This window comes from Aptenodytes forsteri, unplaced genomic scaffold, assembly GCF_000699145.1.
Source record: "Aptenodytes forsteri isolate BGI_AS27 unplaced genomic scaffold, ASM69914v1 Scaffold146, whole genome shotgun sequence".
Classification (NCBI taxonomy): domain Eukaryota; kingdom Metazoa; phylum Chordata; class Aves; order Sphenisciformes; family Spheniscidae; genus Aptenodytes; species Aptenodytes forsteri.
This window is the reverse complement of record NW_008795128.1, coordinates 5,458,401-5,480,637: the sequence shown is the minus strand read 5'-3', so window position 1 is coordinate 5,480,637 and position 22,237 is coordinate 5,458,401. Positions and strand designations below refer to the sequence as shown.

The 22,237-nt window shown below is 37.7% G+C and overlaps 1 protein-coding gene across 1 annotated transcript in view; it reads left to right on the top strand.

The window, feature by feature from the left end:
- INO80 (INO80 complex subunit) overlaps nt 1-22,237 on the top strand; it is a 66,901-nt gene that overhangs the window by 39,999 nt on the left and 4,665 nt on the right. Inside the window, exons 26-32 of the mRNA XM_009277539.2 lie at nt 3,564-3,789; nt 9,574-9,701; nt 14,518-14,612; nt 17,587-17,659; nt 19,303-19,461; nt 20,791-20,893; nt 21,467-21,555. Of these exons, the coding sequence (XP_009275814.1) occupies nt 3,564-3,789; nt 9,574-9,701; nt 14,518-14,612; nt 17,587-17,659; nt 19,303-19,461; nt 20,791-20,893; nt 21,467-21,555 (873 nt within the window). The remainder of the gene's footprint in view (nt 1-3,563; nt 3,790-9,573; nt 9,702-14,517; nt 14,613-17,586; nt 17,660-19,302; nt 19,462-20,790; nt 20,894-21,466; nt 21,556-22,237) is intronic.

The window sequence follows — 22,237 nt, the reverse complement described above, 5'->3', positions numbered from 1 at the left end:
ATTAGGGTTGTAGTTTTCCTTCTATGCAGGCAATTTTCCTGAGTACAAATAGGTCTCAACCACAAAAAAAGTAGCTTGCGGGATGGATCTTGTATTCTCATTAAGAAGCTGATTAATTCAGTTTAGAATAATATTGTTTGGTTTAGTTTCAATAGATCCCAGTGTGTCAGAGGTATTGTGGTGAGAAGTGGTTTTGGGCATCTCACAAAGTCTGAAAGGTTAACTTTGCATGGAGATAAACGCAGGAAGAAATTTAACAATTACCCTAACTAAACTAAGTTATTGAATTTAAGGTGGCAGTGCATTCGTACATCCCTATCACTGTATCTTTCTGATGTATTTCTGAGCTATGACTGTTACATTCAATCAGTTTGACAATAATGTGTTGACATAGAAGGGTTTAGTACTAAGGACTATCCTACCTTTTGTTAAGAGTAAACCCACAAAAACAAACCTGGAAAAAAAACTTTAAAAACTGCACCATGGCAAAAAGGAGGACATGAAGAAGCTTGAATGGAAGATTTTTTTGATCTGTTGCAGAAATGTGTTGGTTTTTCTCGTAAGGCCATGCAAAAGATGCAGAGCTCTACCCTAGAAGTGTGTATATGCATTTAAAGAAGTGTGGAACTGACAGTGAAGATAGTCTTATGTCCTCAGATGTCAGTCAGTGTTACACAGGCTACATGGGAAGATTAGTTCTTATTAATGTAGAAATTGCACTGAGGCACACACAGAGTTCATCTCAAGATTGTCTCCTACTAGCTCTTCCTTTAGGTGAGGTATTACTGAAATGTAGCTTGTAGAATTTTATGATGTGACTTTGTTTTTCTTTTAAAAATCCTAGTGTACGGATCTCCGTATTGATTTCAGTAGATAAGCTGTGTTTCTGTGTCAGAAATCAGTCTGCTCTGTTTTGTGGGTAGTGGCTGCCTGTCCTAGGTGTCCTGAAATAAATATGACAAGTTGTGCTTGAAAATGTTTGTTTCAGTCTGTCCAGTGTAGAAATATGAACTGAAATGTGATGGTTAATAGTGTCCCTTAAACAACCTAAGTCTGTACCATTGTTTGCGGTGTACATCAGTGTTCAGGTCACAAGACTTGCTTGCATTTTGAATTGAGAGGTTTTGCCCTGTCCCACAAAAGTCAGTCCTATGCTTTGACTGCAGATGGCAGTACAAGATAGCAGCAACTCTAACAGCATCTTTAAGTAGTAGAAATGTGTACACAGTCCCTTTCACTTTGCAGTGTTTCACGTGGCTGTGTGTATAGACCTGTAAGCCAGTCTGGTTTAAAAATAGCTCTTGGCATCTTGCAAAACAATGGCTTTACCATTATCACTAAGATTTTGTATGCTTTTTTGTTTTTATTTCGATATGTGCTATAATTGTGCTCATGAATCTGTTTAAACAATTATTTGGCCCTTGCAAAGAGAAGTCTCTGTTTGCGAGATGAATTTATTCTTATAAGAAGAGCTCCTGTAAAACAGGAGTGGACCACAGGCTTCTACCCAGAAGATCTTGCTTAATACCTTTTGCTTTGAGTTAGCTGGTAAATGTGCAGAGAGGAGCAGCCAGCATCTAAGATATCAGGCAGTCTGTCCTGAGGTATGGGTTGCTCCCTTCACCTTACAATTCTAAAGTACAATATTTAAAACTGTTGATATTTAAACTATTTTATTGCTTATCATTTAGTTAAGCCATTAAAATATTTTCATTTGCATGATATAATGTTATATTATTCTCAATATGTAGCAGTTAATTATGTCACGCTAGAGTAAGCTTAAAAAAATTAAAAACCCTTCAAATACATAAAAGCTTTTCACCTGCAATACAAAGATAGTTCTTCTACTATGTTTAATATTTCAATTGTCCCATTATCACGCTAATTTCCACCCCTACTCAATTCTCCAGAAACTCCACTGCTTACTGTTCACCATCAAACCCTACAGACTCCCATACTGTTTCTTCCTACTCAGCTCTGCCTTCTTTTTTAAAATGTGAAAACTTTCACAAGTTTGATTTCTTCTGTGTTCATTTTTATTTGTTACGTTGCTTTTCATAGTCCCATAGGTAATGTCATTTTGCACAATGTTAGGATTCATGACAATATTTTTAACTTACATGAATTTACATGGATTATTTTTTTTTTAACTGTACTTCTGAAATAAAAGCAACAATGACTTCTAGAGTAATGATATATTTGCTTCCTATATTGGTGAAGAAACCTACAAAGCATTGCAAATTTATAACTTTTCTGTTATAAGCCCATACTGTAAGGTTAATTGTCTAATATTAAATTTTATTTTCATTTTTAAGTGAGTTTACAACACGTTACTAAGTCTCTAGATAGTATGTGAACGTTTCTACTAGCTTTCTTTTGTAAACTATGTTATAAATAGCTTTTGGAAACACTTACCCCAGAACGTTGGCCCAGAACAGACATATTCAGAAAAGATAGGAAAAAGTTGGTGATCTGCATTTTATTAGATAGTGAATTGTTGTGTGTTTATATTTGCGTGAAAGTGTTGTAATTGTTGTATTTGCTTTGGATCATATGGTTTAACTCCTGGTGAAGTATCTAAAGAAAAACCCAGCAGAGTAGGCTGTCCTGGTGTGCACCATGGCTCAGTTAATGCTTCAGGTTCTTACTGCTTCAGTATCTTGAAGTTGTCCCTTACCCTGGTTAGGGAGAGATAAGAGAAAGCTATAGACTGTATGAAGGACAGCCTTGTCTGCTGGAATGAACTCTTTACTGGAGGACCTTATCGCCATTGTGCATACAGCTGTTTGGCTAACATGGACCTTCCACTCTCTGTCCAGATTTGGGTGGATGGGGCAGAGCAGGAGGAGTTAAAGTGATGGAGCCATTCCAGAACAGCTTGCATGGCATGAAATCAGAGTTCCTGTGTTTGCAACATTGGTCTGTCCAGCTGTGTTGTATGTACTGAAGCAAATAATAGGGCAAGGGATTCACAGAATGGCCAGAAAAAAAAGATGATCATCCTGTGCTTGCTTGCACTGTTTCTGTGGCCCGCTTCTGTTCAAATCAGCTGTCAAGCCCAAGAAATGTGCTGTTCCAAAACGGGGCTGTTTTCCTGTTCATTTTTTTCCTTTCTAATTTATGTATCTTCCTAATTTTAAATTATCACATGAATTTCTGTTAAGGACGATATGTAAATCTCACCTCTGCTAGGTAAATACTTGATTGTGAAGGGCAAAAATAAAAAAAGAATTAAAAAAAGAAATCCAGGCAAAATGAGAGGTGCAGGAAGGATATTATTCTTTTACTCTCAGCTTTGTTATCAGTTGTGTAGCAATTGGCACAAGGCATTGTTTATCAAAAGGCAAGTAGTTGGTGCCTGGTTGTTCATAGGACTTTTTTCGTGGTGTGGGGAGATGTTTTATCTTTGCTTATTTTAAGCCCAGCCTAAGATTGTTTTCTATTTGTACATGTCAGTAATGATTTGACTTTTAAAATTTGATCTTGTGGGAAGGTACCTGAACTGGGGACTTGGGGATGAGGGGAAATCTGAACAAGAATGTTGATTATTATTTTACTTTTAGGTAACAGCTGTGCCACTGGAGTTCTACTGCAATGACCGAAGTGCAGAATACGAGCGCAGGGCACTAAAGGAAGGAGGAAGTCTTGAAGCAAAGCAGTGTGTACTCAATGGAGCCCCTGAGCTAGCAGCTGACTGGCTGAAGCAATGCTCCCAGTTCTTCCCAGAGTATCCAGGAGGGCTGTTAGGGATAAGACCTCAGAACGGCTGGTCTTTTATCAGAATACCAGGTAGGTTTGGAGGTTGTCATGGAACAGAGGTGAGGTAAATAAGGACATCTGCTCTTTGGTGGTAATTATGCTTGATTATGGGCTTTTTGAGGGTGTGTGGGTGGTTGTGTGTTTGTTTTTCCTCCTGAGTGAAAGTTAACCCTGGTATCTTAAAATACACTGTGATTTCACATCCTCTGTCTGGAGTAAAGCTGTTGATGGATACTGAACAAGTCTAATACAAACTTTTCTAATGCTTACAAACCTCTCAGCGTGTCAGCTCTCCAAATGACTGTAAAGAGATGGATTTGCTTACTAAAGCACAGTCTACTCTCACAACCAAATAGTATTTTGAGGTTGGAGATAGGAAGATTGCAGGAAAAGTAACAGTCATACCTTGCCTCCTAGTGTGTTGGAAGACCTTTGTATTGACCTAAGAGATCTTTTGTTGGTTTTCCTAGTGAAAGGATAAACATTACTTGTAGCAGTCTACCATGAGAAGGATGGGTTTGGGGACCAAGTTCAGAGGAAATTAGCCTGGAAAACAAGGCATGAGGGATTTGCTGAGTTTCAATTGGAATAAAGAGGACTTACTCATATTTCCTGGTAAAGTGGGAAAAGGGTACCAGTGTACAGTAAAGTAAATGCACTTAATTTTTTCCTAGAATTAGACTAAAGTAATCCAAGATTTGCTAGAATTAGATTGCCAATACTGCAGTGACTTTCATGGGCCGGACACACTCTAGCTGTTGGAAGATGGTCCTGAGCAGTGAACAGAGTTCTGCAGAAAGTACTAGAGATCTGAGAGATAGCCAAGAGGAAAAACAGCTTACACTGCCAGATGCTCAGTTATTCCCAGACCCTTTTGGGTCAAGGATGTTTGGCAGGGGAAGTTTGTACAGTAAAAGGAAAATGGCCTTTTGCTTGCTACAGTCCGATTTAAGAAGGTACCTCATAAGTACTTGGAGTCATTTGAAGTACATGCACGTTTGTACCAATGTAATGGAAAAAACATTTTTCATGAGCTTGCGCTAGATTAATGTTCAATGACAGTTGATGATTTTTATAGTTTCTTCAGGAATTCATTGCATTGTTTATCAATTATTTGGAAACATAAAATTAATCGCTGTAGCAGAAAGGCGGGAAATAGTGAAGGGATAAATTAAGGTAGAAGGCATGGATAGAGAAGTGAAGAAAAGTATCCGATGTAGAATAGAGGGCTGCATTCTCTTGAAAAGACCTCCATTTTAGGCTGATGACTTTGTCATCAGCAAAAATTTGTGGAGGAATAAAGATGGGGCACAAGAAGCTTACAGGAGTGAGTGAATAGGTGCAAGGCTAGGCAAATTGTTGTCAAAGCACAACAAAGAATTTGAATGAGAAGGTGGTTGGGATGAGTATGTTATGTAAAGCTGGCTTAATTTAGGAGGTGTTGGAGCTAAACGTGGTTAAAAAAAATAGTTTTGTACAGTTGTGTTTTAATTAGGTGGAAAGTAGCACTCAAACCTAAACTTATTCTAAGAGGAGAGGGCACATACCACAACAGGACAGCTGTGTTTGTACATGCAGGAGCAGGCACAGTGCATTGCAGAAAGCGGCTGATGTGCTGAAGGAGCCATTTACAGGGCTGAAGTATAGCAAGTGTCGAATGGAACGGTAGGTGTGAAGGTCTCCGGTAAATAGGTGACAAGAAGAAAAGGGGATACCTCTGTCTCCTAACCCTGATCTATCCTCTCCCAGGCTCGGTGTTCCCAGTACCCTGGCAGCAGGCTCAGCTGCGATCACTGTGGGAATCTCTTGAGGCTTTTCCTGTTCTTTGAAAGAAAAATGGTCCTGGATTAAATGGCAGGAAGTGTCTGAGTCCTTTTAGCATCGATAAAAAGTACCGGCCTCACTGGCTGTTTACTGTGAGAGCCAGCTAGCTCCTCACTGACCCCATTGTGCTGTGCAGACTGTCGGGAGGGGAACCAGGGGTGTCAACTGGAACCCAGACTTTATCTCTCTTTCCTTTGCTTTTTGCATGTCCAGAGGCACTTTTTCTCATTCTCCAGAGAGCGGTGAGCCCAGCTACAGTCATCGGCCAGAGCTCCTGACTGGGGTTATTTTCAGTCATAATCACTTGTAAATATTTTTCCCAGGCTGTAGGATCCCACTGTATCCCCTTGTAGATAATTTATGTCCATATCCCTGCGTGGCTGGAGGCAGGGACTTTTTTTTTCCAGACTGAAAACCATACAATATGATTTTACAGTTACTTTCTCTTTGGTCTGGTTCTCTTTTCTTGTTTATTTCATACAGTGCTGAAGGACACAAAAATTGTGTCCTAAGGAGAGTTCTTTGATGTGCAGTCCAGGACCTCTATCTCCTGAAAAAAAAAAAAAAAAAAATTTCTAAAGACATTGTCATTGGGAGTTTTCACCAGTCATTAAAAATGGAAAATGTAGAACGGCAAATTTTGGAAATCCCATTTAAAAAAGAAGCAAACTGCCTTTTTCTTCCCCCCAAGGTAAAAAGGAATGAGAAGTAGAAGTGAGAGAAACTAAAGGGGGAAGACACTCTCCCCCCCCCCCCCCCCCCATTTTAAATAATTGTGATGTTTTTTGAAGATGGCATGAATAAAGAAGTACGTTTTCTGTTACCACTTTCCAGAATTTGTCCTTTGAAGCACTAGGTGGCAGACTTTAAGCATGCAAAAATTTTTGATCTTGGAAAACACAATGGTATCAAGATAGCACACTTAAAGATGCCAGGTTAAAGTCAAATGGTTTTCTCTTCCAGAGGTGATAAATCTTTTTTTGTTAGTTCTGTTTTTCTTTTCTAAAAAAAAAAACCCCAACTTTCTCAGCAGTGCAGTCTGCTCTGATGCTGAGATACTGGACAAATTATGAACTGTTAACAAGTTGCTAACTTTCTGGACTGTAAGACCATCTGCAAATAAGTTCTTTACTTGTAATTTGCATTTTATTGCTATTTAAAAATAGTAACTTACACAATGGAGACCCAAGGAGCCAGCAGCAAAGGACGCGCATCATTTCCAGTTACCAAAACTTAATTCTACCTATTCATGCCTGTGTGAGAAAAACAGTAGCATTTTGCTTTTGGAAACTTGCTAATGTATTAATCTGAGTCAGTCGAGATTGACTTTTGAACAGACTCTGTTTGTTCTTTCAGCTTCCTTCCAGTCAGATGGCTTTTGATTAATAATCATATTAGTTTGTCATGTATATATATCTAGACTTTTCATGTTGCTTCACTCAATTTAATTCATTCTGAAATAGCAAGCTGACCGATTAGAATAGAAGCAGAATGTCATGGCTGTATGGATTTAAAGGAAAGAATGACATTTTGTATAGAGTAAACATTGCTACTGTGCAGAGTTTTTGACTTACATAGATGTATTTTAAAACCAAATAACCGTAAGTCATTTCCCTTTTTACTTAATTACCTAAGTTCAAAGTTTGGTTTTCCTTAGAAGAATGCATGAAACTATTAACTATTTGTATGTAATTAAGACTGAGTTGTCTTCTATAGATGAGTGTGTCATTACACATTATGTTGCACTTAGAACAAATGCCAGCCTGAGCTGTGGTCTTGAGTTTACCTTACAGTATCTCCTTGGCTTGGCTCTCTAGTTGATGGATTCCCTAAGGTAGTTGCTAACGATTCAAGCAGTGATGTGGCACTTGCTCCTGGCAAAGCAACAAGGTCGCCATCAAAAGGGAGAGCGAATTGGAGAAAAACAGTGACTATCTAGATAGGCAGACAAGCAAGAAAGAGCAGAGCTCTCTTGTCTTGGATTCTTAGCTAGTGAATTGCAGGAGCATGGCTCTAAACTTACCAAAGAAGAGAGCATTCACAGCATTGGCTTATAGTGCAAATATAATAGCTAATAATTTTAAGCGATATTGACAGCTCGCAATTTTTTGAATTGCAGAAAGCAGGACTGTTGGCTGCATCTTCTGATGTCCTAATGTAGATCCCACTAATTCCAGCATCAAGTCCATTGTTTATATTTAAGCTAAAGGATATTTTTGAAAGAGATCTTGATTGAAATACTAAAGTAATGAAGAATCCACCATGATTCTGGATAAAAGCGTTGCTGACTAGTTTTTCCTCACTATTGGAAGGATAAGAGGGAAGCGTGCCTTGTTTTTACAATTTTAACAAGTCACTGAATACTGTGCCTTTCTCTGCTAGTATAAAGTTCTCTTCTGTTGTTAAAAACCTTTGTCCAAAAGAAGAACCTTGAGTAGTGCCAATTGCTCTTTGAAAAATGGAAATGGGTCAAGTTTCTGAACTCCCTCACTGCAGGAAAAGTTTTTTAACACACTGAAATCTTGGAGATTTTTCTTGAACACTTTTCTGGTTTTTACAACCTTTCTGAGAGGCGTACTAAACCTAGAGATGTTATTTCAAAATGATCTTTTGAATTAAGTATAGAACAACAACTACATTCTTGCTTTTCTCAGCAAACCCCTGGTTGCATGTGCAAGAATCAAAATTAGCCTTCTGTGCCACATCATTGCACTTGGGCACTCATGGACTGTGTTGCCTGCTGTGCTCATAAGATCTTTTTAGGAGCGCTGTTGTGTGATCTGTACTCCTCTGTTCCACTAGTATGAACTTGGTTTTAGCTATATTAAAATGTGTGGTGCTCAGATGAATTAATTAATTTTTGTATATAGCTTTTTTTTTTTTGATCGGAATATTGTGCAAGACAGTTAACTGCCTTACAGAAAGCTGGATTTTCTTCAGTCAAGGCATGTTGTGGTTGTTGATCTGGTCAGAATGAATCCTTAGATGAGGGAAATGGCTGTCCAAAAAAGGATTTGAGTCTATACTCGTGAGGAAATAATTCATTCTGTGCAATGAGAAGCGTGCAGAAGTGTTACCTGCTAGACATATCAAAAATATTTGGGTTCTGTACTAGCCTGCACCATCTGCAGTTGTCAACTTTCCGTTTTGGCTGTAAACCTAAATTCAGACATCCCAAAGAATAAAGAATCATCAGTGGCCTTTCCAACAGATAATTTTTTTGGAAGAAAATTTCTCTTCATCCTCTTTCAACAGTAATGTATTGTTTACTGAAGTTTATGTACAGAATGTACAAACAGGAAGATCTCCTTCCTGAAAAATACTTCATGAGCAGTGCTGAAATAGAGAGGACATGAAGTATAAAATCTGAAGTGACTTAAAAGATTGCCATCTGGAAACATTTCTTAAACAACAAAAAAAAAATCCAAAAAGCAGAGGGCAGGGAAGAAAAAGAAAAGTTAAGGCAGTGCTGTGAAGGGGCTGTTATTTTACAGTGACCTAGAGAACTGTTCTTTACTTTCCATGTTGGTGAGGGGTTTGATCTTGAAACTAGATCTGTGGAGGTTAAGTCTAAATCTCAGCAGCAGGTAGCAGCAAATGTCCAAAGGACAGCATTTTAACATGTGAAGTGGAGAAAAATTCTTCAACTGTCAAGGCATGTTGTGGTTGTTGATCTGGTCAGAATGAATCCTTAGATGAGGGAAATGGCTGTCCAAAAAAGGATTTGAGTCTATACTCGTGAGGAAATCAATCTGTGATGAGATTTTGTGAAGTGGGTATATTCATACACACCCGTCCCAGAAAACAAGAGTTATTGTTAGCAGTGTGATTGTAAGTGTCAGCCAGAAGGGATGTTGCAGTTTCTTCCATCACAACTCGTTACTTTAGGGATTATAACACAGTGAAGTACTAGGAGACTTAGAAGTTAACTTGCTGCATGTAGCTGTTCTGGCTTTATTAGTTACCTGCTTTTCTTCCATTTCTTTTTAGACAAAGAGAGTCTGATCACCGACAGTGGAAAACTTCATGCTCTTGATCTTCTGTTGACACGGCTGAAATCTCAAGGACACAGAGTTCTCATCTACTCCCAGATGACACGGATGATTGACTTACTGGAGGTAGGAGAGCTATAGCCTACAGAAGACAAATTCTGAAGATGCAGATTTAGCAACAGTGTTGTGGAGAAAATACTATAATTTGGATGCAGCAAACCTGACATAAAATTATTATACTGAAGGATACCCAGTAAATGCATTACTACAAGAATATAAGAGCTGCCGTACAAAGTTAGACCTAAGGTCCAGCCTAGTGTACAACAGCAGTGTACAACAGCAGATGGTATGGGGAAAATGTACAATAGTGATACTTCACAATAAGTCTCTCAGTGTCCAGCAGTTTGCAGCTCAAGGGCTTTCTAAGCCAGATGTGCCTTCTGTATATTCAGTAATCCTCAATGGATTCTTCTTCCATGAAATCGTTCAGTTGCATCTTGAGTCTTTGTAAATTTTGTCATTTGCACTGCCCTGTGGCAAGGGGTTGCATGGCTTAATTATCCTCTTTTGCTGGTTTTGAACTGCTTCCTTCTTATTTTCATTTGATGCCCATGTGTCCTTTTGGAAGGAAGAGGGAGAACAGTGATTAATTTTACATTGTTTATGTTGCTTGTAATTTCACAGACTTTTACTGTTTCCCTCTATCATCTTATTCCTGTGCAGAAGTTTGGTAGACATTAATAATAAGAGGTTCTCTGGCATATACGATAGGAAAGAAATTAGGAATTACATCATTACTCATTATTTAAATACGTGTCCTTTTGGAAGGAAGAGGGAGAACAGTGATTAATTTTACATTGTTTATGTTGCTTGTAATTTCACAGACTTTTACTGTTTCCCTCTATCATCTTATTCCTGTGCAGAAGTTTGGTAGACATTAATAATAAGAGGTTCTCTGGCATATACGATAGGAAAGAAATTAGGAATTACATCATTACTCATTATTTAAATACAGTCAGTCTGCCTCAGGAAAAAAATATATGTTGCTTGTAATTTCACAGACTTTTACTGTTTCCCTCTATCATCTTATTCCTGTGCAGAAGTTTGGTAGACATTAATAATAAGAGGTTCTCTGGCATATACGATAGGAAAGAAATTAGGAATTACATCATTACTCATTATTTAAATACAGTCAGTCTGCCTCAGAGGAAAAAAATAAATCAGTATTTGATTAGCAAACGTGCCACCAAAGAGCTAGTCTGAAGAGTCATTAGTAGAAGAACTATTAATTTGATTTCCTATTGGTAATACTTATAATGCTTAGAAAGAAATACTTTTATTTCTCTGGGCTTCTGTTGAAGACAGCAAAGTTTGAGTTTTTGGCTGGATCTGAAAAAAGGATTATCTTGTGTCACAATGCCTCTGTCCTTTATCAGTGAAAGATTAGTAGTAATAACTTTTATGTCTATCTAATTCTGAGTAAGAAAATAGGAGACTTGATGTACGTTAGTTTCAAACAGGCAATCCCGATAAAGTTTTCTGACTGTGAATACATAGTAGGTGGGAAAATACTTGCATTTGGCAGTATAATTTCAGTACTGCTAGAACATCAGGACCCTGTGATCCTTCAGCCATTGGTCCTAAGTATACCTGGGCTCCCTCAGCAGTGTTTGACATGGGATACTGTGTTCTCCACAATAAAGTGAAGAGAAAAAGTGAGAAGCCTGAATCAACAGCTGCCTAAATCATGAGTCCTGTATGAGCAGGAGTGAATTTTAAGGTCAGCAGTTAATAGCTGAATAACAAATCACAAGCTGAATTTTGGTTTTGCTGCTGTGAGGAAAAACAGAATTTGCATGGTTGCAATTCCGTATTTTGGCTCTTTGCCCAGCATTGCTTCCTGTGCCTCTTTTTTTGGCAAACAGTGGACATGGTGCAGGTTTGTTGACACCTTGCATTACACCATGAAGCTCATAAAGCTGAGTGTTCAGTGCTTCTGTCTTCTGTTAGCATTCAATTTTAAAGGCTTGGGAGCACACCACTTTGCTATTCCACCTCCTAAATGCTCAACTTTACTTGTTGGGTTTTATTACCCAAATAAGCCACCTACCAAGCCCTCTGTTTTTCCTTCTCCCCACCCATGTAACAGAAGCTGGAGTTAAGCAAGTTAAAAATCAAGTAAGGACTCAGTTTGTAAGAAAATCCTTGCAAAAGTTGTGTAGCAGTAGATACTTATTTTTTTCCTGACCTGAGATATCAAAATACATCCCCTCTGCCTACTTGAATATGAAAGAACATAAGAGGTCCTGGTTTTTTTAACAGTATTTTGACTGTGTCAGTGTAACTGCTGTGATATCATACTAACCTAATCTATGCAGGGCAGAGAGCACAAAACACATTGTTTACAAAGTTATAAAACCATGTTTGTTTGATTTTTAGCTTCAGCTGAAGAATGCTGCTTATTTCAGCCATTATAAAATGGCAGATAAAAATACAAAGAGGAGAATTATTTTCTTTCAACAGAAGGGGATAAAGTATAATCTCAGTACTGTTATTTCATGCAGATGTGTATTTCATACTTTTTAAGATTGTCATGTTTGTTTTTCTCAATGTGATTGCTTTCTCCTATATGGAAGAGTAATTGTCCATGATTACAGTGGGAATCACATTACATTCATGTGATGAGGGGTCAAATTATATTCTGCATGAAGTAAAATGTCTTAGTTCTATTCTACCAAAAGTTTATTTGTCCTGTTAAAACATAAGAGTACTCAGTTTGGACTATGAAATAACATGAAGAGAAAACATTTTAGAGTTTTTGAGAAAGTGTCAGTGTTGAAGCCCAGAAGATCGCTGACTAACGGCACTGCATTCTTACTGTGCTCGAGTCATTCTGTGTTGTTCATTTCCTGTATAGGTACTCTGTTGCCAGGGCCACTTTCATTATTTTTCCTAGATTGATACCTCTGGTGGCTTGGTGTGACCCCTTACACTAAACAAGATTGGCAGGTAGATTTTTCAAGCAGGTCTAGTATAAGTATCTCTATATGAGATTAAAGCCTCCCCATGAGGCTTTTCCCCACCCCACCCCATCACTCCTTGAGGGAACTAGAAAAATGAGCAGTCATCGAGTGCCTTCCACAATTACAGTAGAGACCAGGTATATTACTACTTAAATAGTTTCTTTGTCATCAGTGCGCGCGCTCTTTTTTTCTTTTTTTTGGTAGTTAAAAGCGTGCTATTTCTGCAAATGATCAAAGCACTAAACTGCTGACAAGTGTAGTATAAGTAGCAATGTTTGGTTTTTTTTCTTTTTGCTGAATTATAAGAGTGTACTGTTAATATTTAGAAAAATACTGGATAAAAACAGTTCACAAAAAAGGGCGTTTCATACGAACACTTACACTACTGTGAAGTATCCTTCTTGATCAAAGGAAGGTGGATGGAGGCAGACCAGAACCTGTTAAGCAGAGTGTTGAATAGATGATTAGCTAAAGGCTAGTGTACTAAGCTAGCTTGCAGGGTGGGGGGAACAACCCATGAATTCCAGTATTACAGGTGTAGAACAGCTTATTATTTTGTAGTTTGTGCCTTAGTGGAAATGTCTAAGGTCTGGGATAAGGATAAATGGACCTGATGGAATGAAAGAAGTTGTTTTCTATTTGTGCTGAAGTTTGTTTAGAAGACAGTAACGAAGAGATGGTTAACAGTGAGATGAGGGAAGACTAAATCAAGATGTTGAAAGGTTGAATCATCATAAATGCAGATAAAGACAGTAACAAAGAAATGGAAGGAAAAGGCCCTTGTGATAATAGAAAAAGGATTGATCAAATCCGGAGAAAAGGTCACATAGTGCCTAATTGACGACTGTATCTCTCTGGTTTTAGTTGGTGACAGAAACCTGTCATACAAATGGGATAAATCAATAGTAAATTAGGGCTTGAGTGTTCGTGTGATGAAGTAGCTGTTCTCTGCTTTAAACTTCTATTGTTGTACTCCAGAAATCATACTAGCCATGAGCTCTGTTTTGTAGAGGTGGACCAAGTATGACTTTGGCCACTTCCACGTTAATTTTATTTACCTATTTTTCTCTTTCATCTGCCATACATTGAAGCTTTCCACTACAGCAGTCTTTTTCCCAGCTTCCTTATAGTATGGCAGCTCTTTTACCTCTTCTGCAGTAGTGAAGCAGAACATCTATCCTTCAGGGCTCCTGCTCCTTTTTTGAAAAGGAGAACTGAGCATGGTACTGTCAGAAGATTCATTAGAGTGTAAGCACTGCCATGTCTTCTCACAGCACATCAGTTCTGTATCTGCTGAACACTGCAGCTTGGAGCAAGATGAATCCAATAGTTCTGCTGCTCGGCATGAGCTGTGGGCTGACACACCAATGTAATGTTCAAAGTGTTCTTGTATGCAATGAGATTCACAGGTGCTTTACTAGCAAGATAAAGCCTGGACAGACGTTCATGTACAGTACCAGGTTTTTAAAACCACTAGTCAAATGGTTTAAAATCAACAGGGAGCAGATACAGTTGGTTTGTTAGGAAAGGTTCGCTTACACACTGAAAGCTCAGGATTTAGTAAAAATTTAGACTTTGTGAAAACAAACTTCCTATTTTAGTGATTTTATTTACCTGTTTATTTATAGAAAAAGGCATGTACCATAACATTGTCTGCAGTGCAGCAAATGCATCCTCAACTCTGAACTGCCATCGGCATTATATGAAATGCAAAGACTGACATATGATTGAGTAGCTTTAATTTCTGAATTTCTATTTTTATAAATAATTGCTTACAGCATATTTGTTGATGACATTTAGGGATTTTTTAAAAATTTTTTTTCCCAAGTAGCAAGTCCGCTTTTATTGTTTTTTCCAAAAGAATCAAGATTGAACGGTTTCAAGAGCAACTATATTTTTCTGCTGTGTGTTCTTTGCAGGAATACATGGTTTATAGGAAACATACCTACATGAGATTGGATGGTTCTTCAAAGATTTCTGAACGAAGGGACATGGTAGCAGATTTTCAGAACAGGTAATGTATTTTACAAGGTGTTTGTGTGCTAAATTGTGTGTACATAAGGAGTTGGTATAAGATGTAATGGAAATAAATGAAATTTGCATTTAAATTCTCTTTCCTGATATCAAATGGACCTCATTTATCTGAAGCAGATTCTAGGTGGTTTGCTGACCAGGAGTCACTGGTGTTGATATTGAACCCAGTTGTCATCTGTGAAACAGTATTGGAAGCAATTTTAGTGTACCCACCTGTTGTGCTTCTTGCCATTCCAAATATGCTATTGCTTATAAAGAAGCTCAGTAGAAAGGCAGCAAATGCTCATTGGTTATTATATGCTCTGACAATTGACACTGAGAAGATGAGACTGAAAATCTTGCATGTGCTAGAGGTTTGAAAGTGACCTAGTTTTCTGCAAAACAAACCATTTAAGCATGTTTTATTAAGAAACCTTAAACTAATATACAAGTGATAAAATGGGGTTTTTATTAGATAGTAAGATATGCTGACCCTTTTCATTTAGTAAACCAAAATGGATTCTTGCAATTTTTACGAGCACATCAGGAAAGAAGAGTATGTAATCATCTTATTAGAAGTTAATATATTTTAGTAAAACTTTATCTCCACTAAAGCACATTATTTATAATGACTGAGTTTATGGTTATTACGTTTCCTTTTAATCATGGGATATGGCTTGATATGATGTCACTTTGGTATGGTAGTTCACAGTAGGGTTATCCTTCCTGGATGTTGATGTGAGCTTTTAAGAATGTCACTTTTCTTTTTCAGAGGAGTTAGGTTTATAGATTGTTGTTTATTACAGGGTGAAAGCAACATTCTAGACTAGAAAATAGTCCTTGTGTTAGCAGACCCAAGGTATCATAGCTGAAGATAGGAAGGGAAGCCATATACAGCCTTTCAGGCCACTGGTTTATGAGGCTTAAAGACCTGAAGGACTGTGTTGCAATGATGAGTGTTCTAGTGAACTCCGCAGAGCAATAAAACTTGAAAGGAACATGTGCCAAATACCTAAAGTAAGTGAGAGGACCATACAGTACCTTTCTGCCTGTTTCCACGTGTCAGAAACAGGTTCCTTGCAGGTTATGATGTCCTCCTGGAATCCTGACTCTTCTTCCTGTAAGGTCCTTTAACCAAAAGAAGTGAGAAATTTGTTTTTATTAATGAACAGAATTTGTTTTTATTAATGAATAATTGTTCTTTATAATAAATTATAATGAATAATTGTTCTTCAGAACAACTGAAGAAAAATAATCATTTCAGCAGGAAATCCCTATGAAATATCGGTCAGCCAGTCTAAACAAGAATTCCTATTAAAATGTTAGTTGAGTTCCTCTTATACATGATTTACTTATGAGAAATATTTCCAGGAAAAAAAGCCTGACTGAGACTAAACTATCCTGCAGGATATCCTAGCAGGGTGCTGAAAAGATATAGCTATGGAATGATAATTTGTTCCTGTAGTCTGTGGCACTGTCCACTTTCTTTCCTTCCCATGTGGCATTTCCAGAAGCATTTCACAGCTGGATGTTCAGGTGACTGTCTATATGCACGTTCCACTACTGTTACAGGAGTGAAAAGATTTCCTGGCCGAGGATTACCTACATTGCGAACAGGCACCTGCTGACTCCTTTGGCTTTGTACCTGCAAGATAAAGTCTAGAGATTGACAGCTCAGCTTGAGTTCTTCCCAGCTGTCCATAGCTCAGGGTGGATTTTTGTACTCTTAGATTTTGGACTGCCAGAAACCTTCTATTTCTAATTTTGGAGTTCTTGGCGCTTTTTGTGTGTGTGTTTAATTCATAGTTTTCATAATTATTTCTGTTGTCTATTGGCAATTTCTTTAGGTGGGGTGGGGGGAAATATTAACCTTGGACCAGAAGGGGTTCTTTGAGAGTCTGGTTTTTATGATACAGTCTTGCCAGGTACTTGTGAATGTGTTGAAGTATGAGTCCTGAGAAAATAGTCAGTTCTACTTGACCTTCAAGGATATGGCTTCCAAAACCCTTAGTTTTCTACATTTGTTGAGTTGTACTAGCATATGCGTAACAGCCTGCAATACACCCATGCTTCTTCCTGCAGGAAGGGCAAGAAAGACCCTTTAGATTTGATGAGTGGACTTTCAAGGACAGACTGCCTACACATAGTTAAGAAGCAAATGTCCCATGGTGCTCATTCAGCAAGAGTTTCTGGTGCTTTACTAATTTTGCATGCACTGGTGTGCGGACAGCGTGGTACCAAAAGGACGTGGCATTGCAGAGTGTCTTCTCTTAAGGAGAGGGCCTTGCTCTGTCACTGTTGAAGTACAGTATGTCAACCTCTTTGGAGTCTTTACTAGTACTGTCTGCTTTGTTTGCGTCAACCTGTTCACAGATCCATATGGTGTTAAACACTTTTAAATACTGCTGACCCCCCAGTGGCACTAGTGAGGTTCACAACCTTAGCAGAAATCCTGATTTCGCTGTTACCACTTGAGTTTTCATCAATATTTGGTCATCCTATGTATAGACCTGTCTCCTTGTTTGTTCTGTTCAAAGCACCAAATTTAGAAGAAAACATGCGCCTACACAGTTTCAACATTTATTTTTCTTTATCAATTGAGCATTGTTAAAGCAAGATTTTTTTTTTAATGTTGGTCAGTTCTGTGAAACAATAAATTGTTCTTTGTCCATATGAAATCTTAATTTCCAGTGTGGGCAAGATAAACAAACCCTGGTTTGTTTTGATAGAGATTAATAAGCTGCTATTGCAAACTGAATGTTCGTGTGTTCCGACAGTCCTGATTTGTAGATTAACTTCTCTCACTCATTCATACGTTTTTTTTCTTGACCATGAATGAACAGCACAAAATGTTCTGAAGTGTTCAAGTAATAGAAATAGCCCTGATCACTTTATATGGGTCAAAAAATTTACTTCTGTGGTTATTTCTTGTTCATCATGCACAAAATAACGTTTTTTTAATCTTTCTTCTACAGGAATGATATTTTTGTGTTCCTGTTAAGCACAAGAGCTGGAGGCTTGGGCATTAACCTTACAGCTGCAGATACGGTAAGTGAAGTTTGGTGAAGTAATGCAGAATAAAAAATCAGCTTACCGATACTTAGTTTTCAGTATAAATATGTCTTTGCTTTTCCTGCCTCATATGCCTCCAACCACCTCCCAAGCTGCTCATCTCCTGCCTCCTAGCCTCACAATTTATGTAGGAAAATTGGTCTTTCTGTGTGAAAGTTGGCACTCTTAGCGATGCTGATCAGTATTTTTTAGTACTGCCATTCACATCATGAAATTGCATAACGTTGTTTACTTTGCTCATATTTACAATATAGTATTATCTTGATGATAAAGTTGTAGAATATTGGACACTTGGTACACCGGTTTTGGTTGCAGTTGGAAAGATCTTCCTTCTCCCCACATATTTTAGTACCAGAGTCCAGAAACGAGTTGGATGACTGAAAGGGTCTACAGATGCAAATGACACTTACATACAGTGAATACTGTTTCATGTATGACTGTTTGCTCTTAAGGTTCAGCTGCAAAGGAATCGGTAGAACAGGTATTGGTTACCCTTTTTTCTGTGCACGGAAGAATGAAGCAATGCCTCTAAAAGTACAAAGGCATTTGTAGTTGAATATCAGCTAGTCAGGAAGGATAAATTGCTTCCCCCCCCTATTCACCCAAGGTGTAAAGGCATACTAATTCAGGTGAATTGCAAGGATTTGCACTCTGGAGCAGCTGCCACTAATCACTAGGGAAGGAACACTGACCTACATGAGCCATTTATCTCTTCAATAACAGCTATTCTTGTGTTTGTGTGCATGCAGATTTGACCCCAAGACAGACCGTAATCCTTAGCCACACAAAACCAAAGATCTCTGAATCAAAAAAAATTTTTTTTTTTTTTAAAATACCTCATCATATCTTGCTGTCACTGAAAAGAAATCGGAAGAAAGCAAGTATCTATAGGATTTTCAGGGTTGAAAAGTTCTCTCAATTGAAGTTGCTTCAACAGAGGAAAAAGATGAAAGCACAGGCATGCTACTGCAGGCTCTTTGCACAGGCATTTTTAGTTCTGTGTTTTTGTAACTTTCTGAATGCTGTCTAGAATTTTTTTCAATGTTTTTGTTTTGTATGCTTACTGTGCATGAAGTACTGTTGGAATGATAGGGCAATATGAATGTAATGTGGCATTTCCATTTTTTGCAGTAAAAGCACTAGAAGTGTTAGACTAGACTAGACTTTATCCAGGTTTGAAAGAAAAAAAATTGGAGTATTACTTTTCGTGTGAAATTCTAATTTGACGGGCTTTTTCTACTTAAGGTAAGTAACACTAAAATGGGTTCATGATGTGGTTAGCCTATAATTAATCACGTGACAGTGATTTAATGTGGTGACAAACGTAGGAATTTTGTGCCTCTGAAGCAGATTTCTTGAAGAAGATACTAAAGACATTCTGTGGAAGTTGAAACATTCACAGTGTCAATTAGCTTGAATTCATCTGAAATGCAATGGAAAAGACTTCACAAGACTGGGCAAAGCTAGGTTAATACAGCCTGCAGTAGGGCAGTAATTGTGTGGGGTGTAAAGTGGAACTTTTATTTTTATCAGTATATTGGATTTTTGTTTGTTTAATCACCAGGTGCTCTAAATATATGGTTTTATTTAATCCTTTCTGTTCTTGTGTTCTTTTGCAGGTAATTTTCTATGACAGTGATTGGAACCCAACAGTAGACCAGCAAGCCATGGACCGGGCACACAGGCTGGGTCAAACAAAACAAGTCACTGTGTACCGGTTGATATGTAAAGGCACCATTGAGGAGCGCATCTTACAAAGGGCTAAGGAAAAGAGTGAGGTGAGAATAAAGAAATCATCTGGAACAAGAAGTTACAGAAACGGTATCAGAAAACACATATCAAGATGAGTAAAGAAACAGAAAAAGTATCTGCAGGGAGACAGAAGAGAAGCCAAAAGGGAATGTCTATGTTCAAATAAACAAATGTGTGTCCCTAACACAACAGCATTACAGCTGCATTATATGAACTAGGAAGAAGCTAATTATTTACACTATGACTTCATGAAAACTATTTCTTATGATGCAATGAAACTACTCAGGCTTCTTTAAGACTAGAGCTCCTGTCTTTGCTGTGTCAGGGCTACTGATTCCTCTCATGTTATACTGTTATACCACAGATGAATTTTTTTTTTAAAGAAATTTGGATGGTAATCAAGTGAAAATTATTTGAGGTGTAAGTGTTGCCAGAAGAGCTCAGTGTCCTGCAGCATCAAGCAGTAAGTGTATTAGAAACTTGAAACCTCATGACACTTATTAGTAAGAAAAAATTAAGCAGATTCACTTTCTTTGGTAGCAGTGGGTATACTATATACAACATTCAGATGTTTTGTGTACTCGGGATTTCTTCTAGCTTTTGTCTTAATTAGATGCTGATCATGGTGCTTGCAGCAACTGAAGCATCTCCAGCTGAATGCATTCACGTTTCCTGTGTTAACTTACCCATTTTCTCTAGGATACTGCACTAGAGTCACCTGATACTAACCTGAAAAAAAAGTGTAGTCTTTTTGCCAGTGATCCAAATCATTGAAATTGGCTTATGCTAAAGCTTGCTCTCTTTTGCTAGGTTACAACTCTTCTTTGTTTTTATAGTTGCAGTAATAGAGGTTGAGTGAATTGCTTGAACTGAGACACTGACTCAATATGGAGATTTAGTTTTCAGTCAAGGAGACTAAAAATGTTGTACCTTTTAAGAAGGTGATCTGCATGATCCTCTGTGCAGATTACTTGAAAAATTAGACCAGTAATTTATACCTGACAGGAGTACCACTGTGTTTTTTCTTTTTGTTCAGCAGTGTATTAATACTATTATCATTTGTTGTTTATTACATGGTGCTGTAGAAGAAGTGCAACTTTGCACAAGGGATGGCAGTTGTCTGCTTTCTAGCTCGGTAGCTTCTCATGTTTTATACTCTTAATTATACTCTTAATAAATCTTCCCTGAAATTTTGCTACTAACTTCGGTATGATAGAGAAGTTGAGTCAATTCTGACTTATACAGATGTGCTGGCATCTTTTTTTGGCTGGCTTTCAGTAAAGGGTAGTGAGAATGGTTCATGGCTGCTTTGAGTAATTTTTCCTTTTTTTTCTCTCTTGTTTTTTTCCTTCTAGATCCAACGAATGGTGATTTCAGGTGGCAATTTCAAACCTGACACCTTGAAGCCAAAAGAGGTGGTCAGCCTTCTGCTGGATGATGAGGAACTGGAAAAGAAATGTAAGTGAAATTCGTGTTGCAGCATTTTCCCCATCTTCCACTTCATTAGCTTATAAAATCTGTGTTTTTATCTCTACAAACACATGTATTGCTGATAACAACTTCTGTTTCCTGGCTCTTTTTGTATTGCTAACTCTTGTTAGTACAAGCTGGTTTCATACCACTGCTGAGCTGAAAGATGAAGTTTTGCAAGAGAGACATGATGATGTGATAAAGTTTTTATTGGCACTCATTCAGGATCATTACATTGTTCCTGAATGACAGAGCTTTGACAAGAATTATGTAGGTCATGACAAGAAAAGTATTAGTAAAAATGCTGTATTTCATCATACTTTTGAAGCTGTATTAGAGGTATATGCTTTTATGTTGCTTGAAAGAAGAATTTAACTGTAAGACTTTTTAGTAATTTGGATACAAATAGTTTTAATACAGTAGTGTTTTCAATGTGTTTTACTTAATACAGCTGACTTTTTTTCTTCACAGTTCTGTTAGAACTAGAATTTCTTGTAAGATTCACAAAAGGATATGAAATATCTTTCCAGTGGTGACAACTTTGTATTTCTTTTCCAACAGTGCGTCAGCGTCAAGAAGAGAAGCGACAGCAAGAAGAAACAAATCGTGTGAAGGAACGTAAACGTAAAAGGGAAAAATATGCTGAAAAGGTACTTTGATGCAAAGAGGTTGCCTGTGTCAGCGATAGAGTCAGAAGAGTTTCCGGCTCGCTATTATGTGGTGCGGAAACATTTTATGCAAAGGCAGTCTAATGAGTAAAGCCTTCTTCCCTTCACCATTGAACATCAATCTATGGCACTTCCTTACACAGAAGAGGGATATTACAAAACACATGCATAGTTATCTGTATTCTAATATCATTAGCAACTTGAAAAATAAGGAAGTACTGCATACCCAAACAACACTGTAGATCGCCAGTAGTCTACAGACAACAATTTGAGGACTCATGCTTGAAAAAAACAAAATGATCAACTGATCATTCTGTGGCATATAAAATGGTGACTTAACCAAGATTTTGTTCTGCAAGGACAAAAAGGGAATGTAAATGAAGCACCGAACATAGATAAAACCCATATAGCTGCGTGGCTTCTGTGGAACAAGGGAAGATCGGTTTGTTTAAAAAAGATCATTAAAACTAGTTTATGAAAATTCTGAATTTTTGAGACAGGGAGGCTTTACATTAATTAATTGGAATGTTGTGTAATGGTAAAGAATTTCAAGCTCACTCCAAAATGCAGTGGAAATCAAAGTAATTCTGTAAGAGTAATCCTCCATCATTCCAGCTATTTTAGGAAGAAAAAAATAACAAACCCTACTTAAATCTAAAGAAGG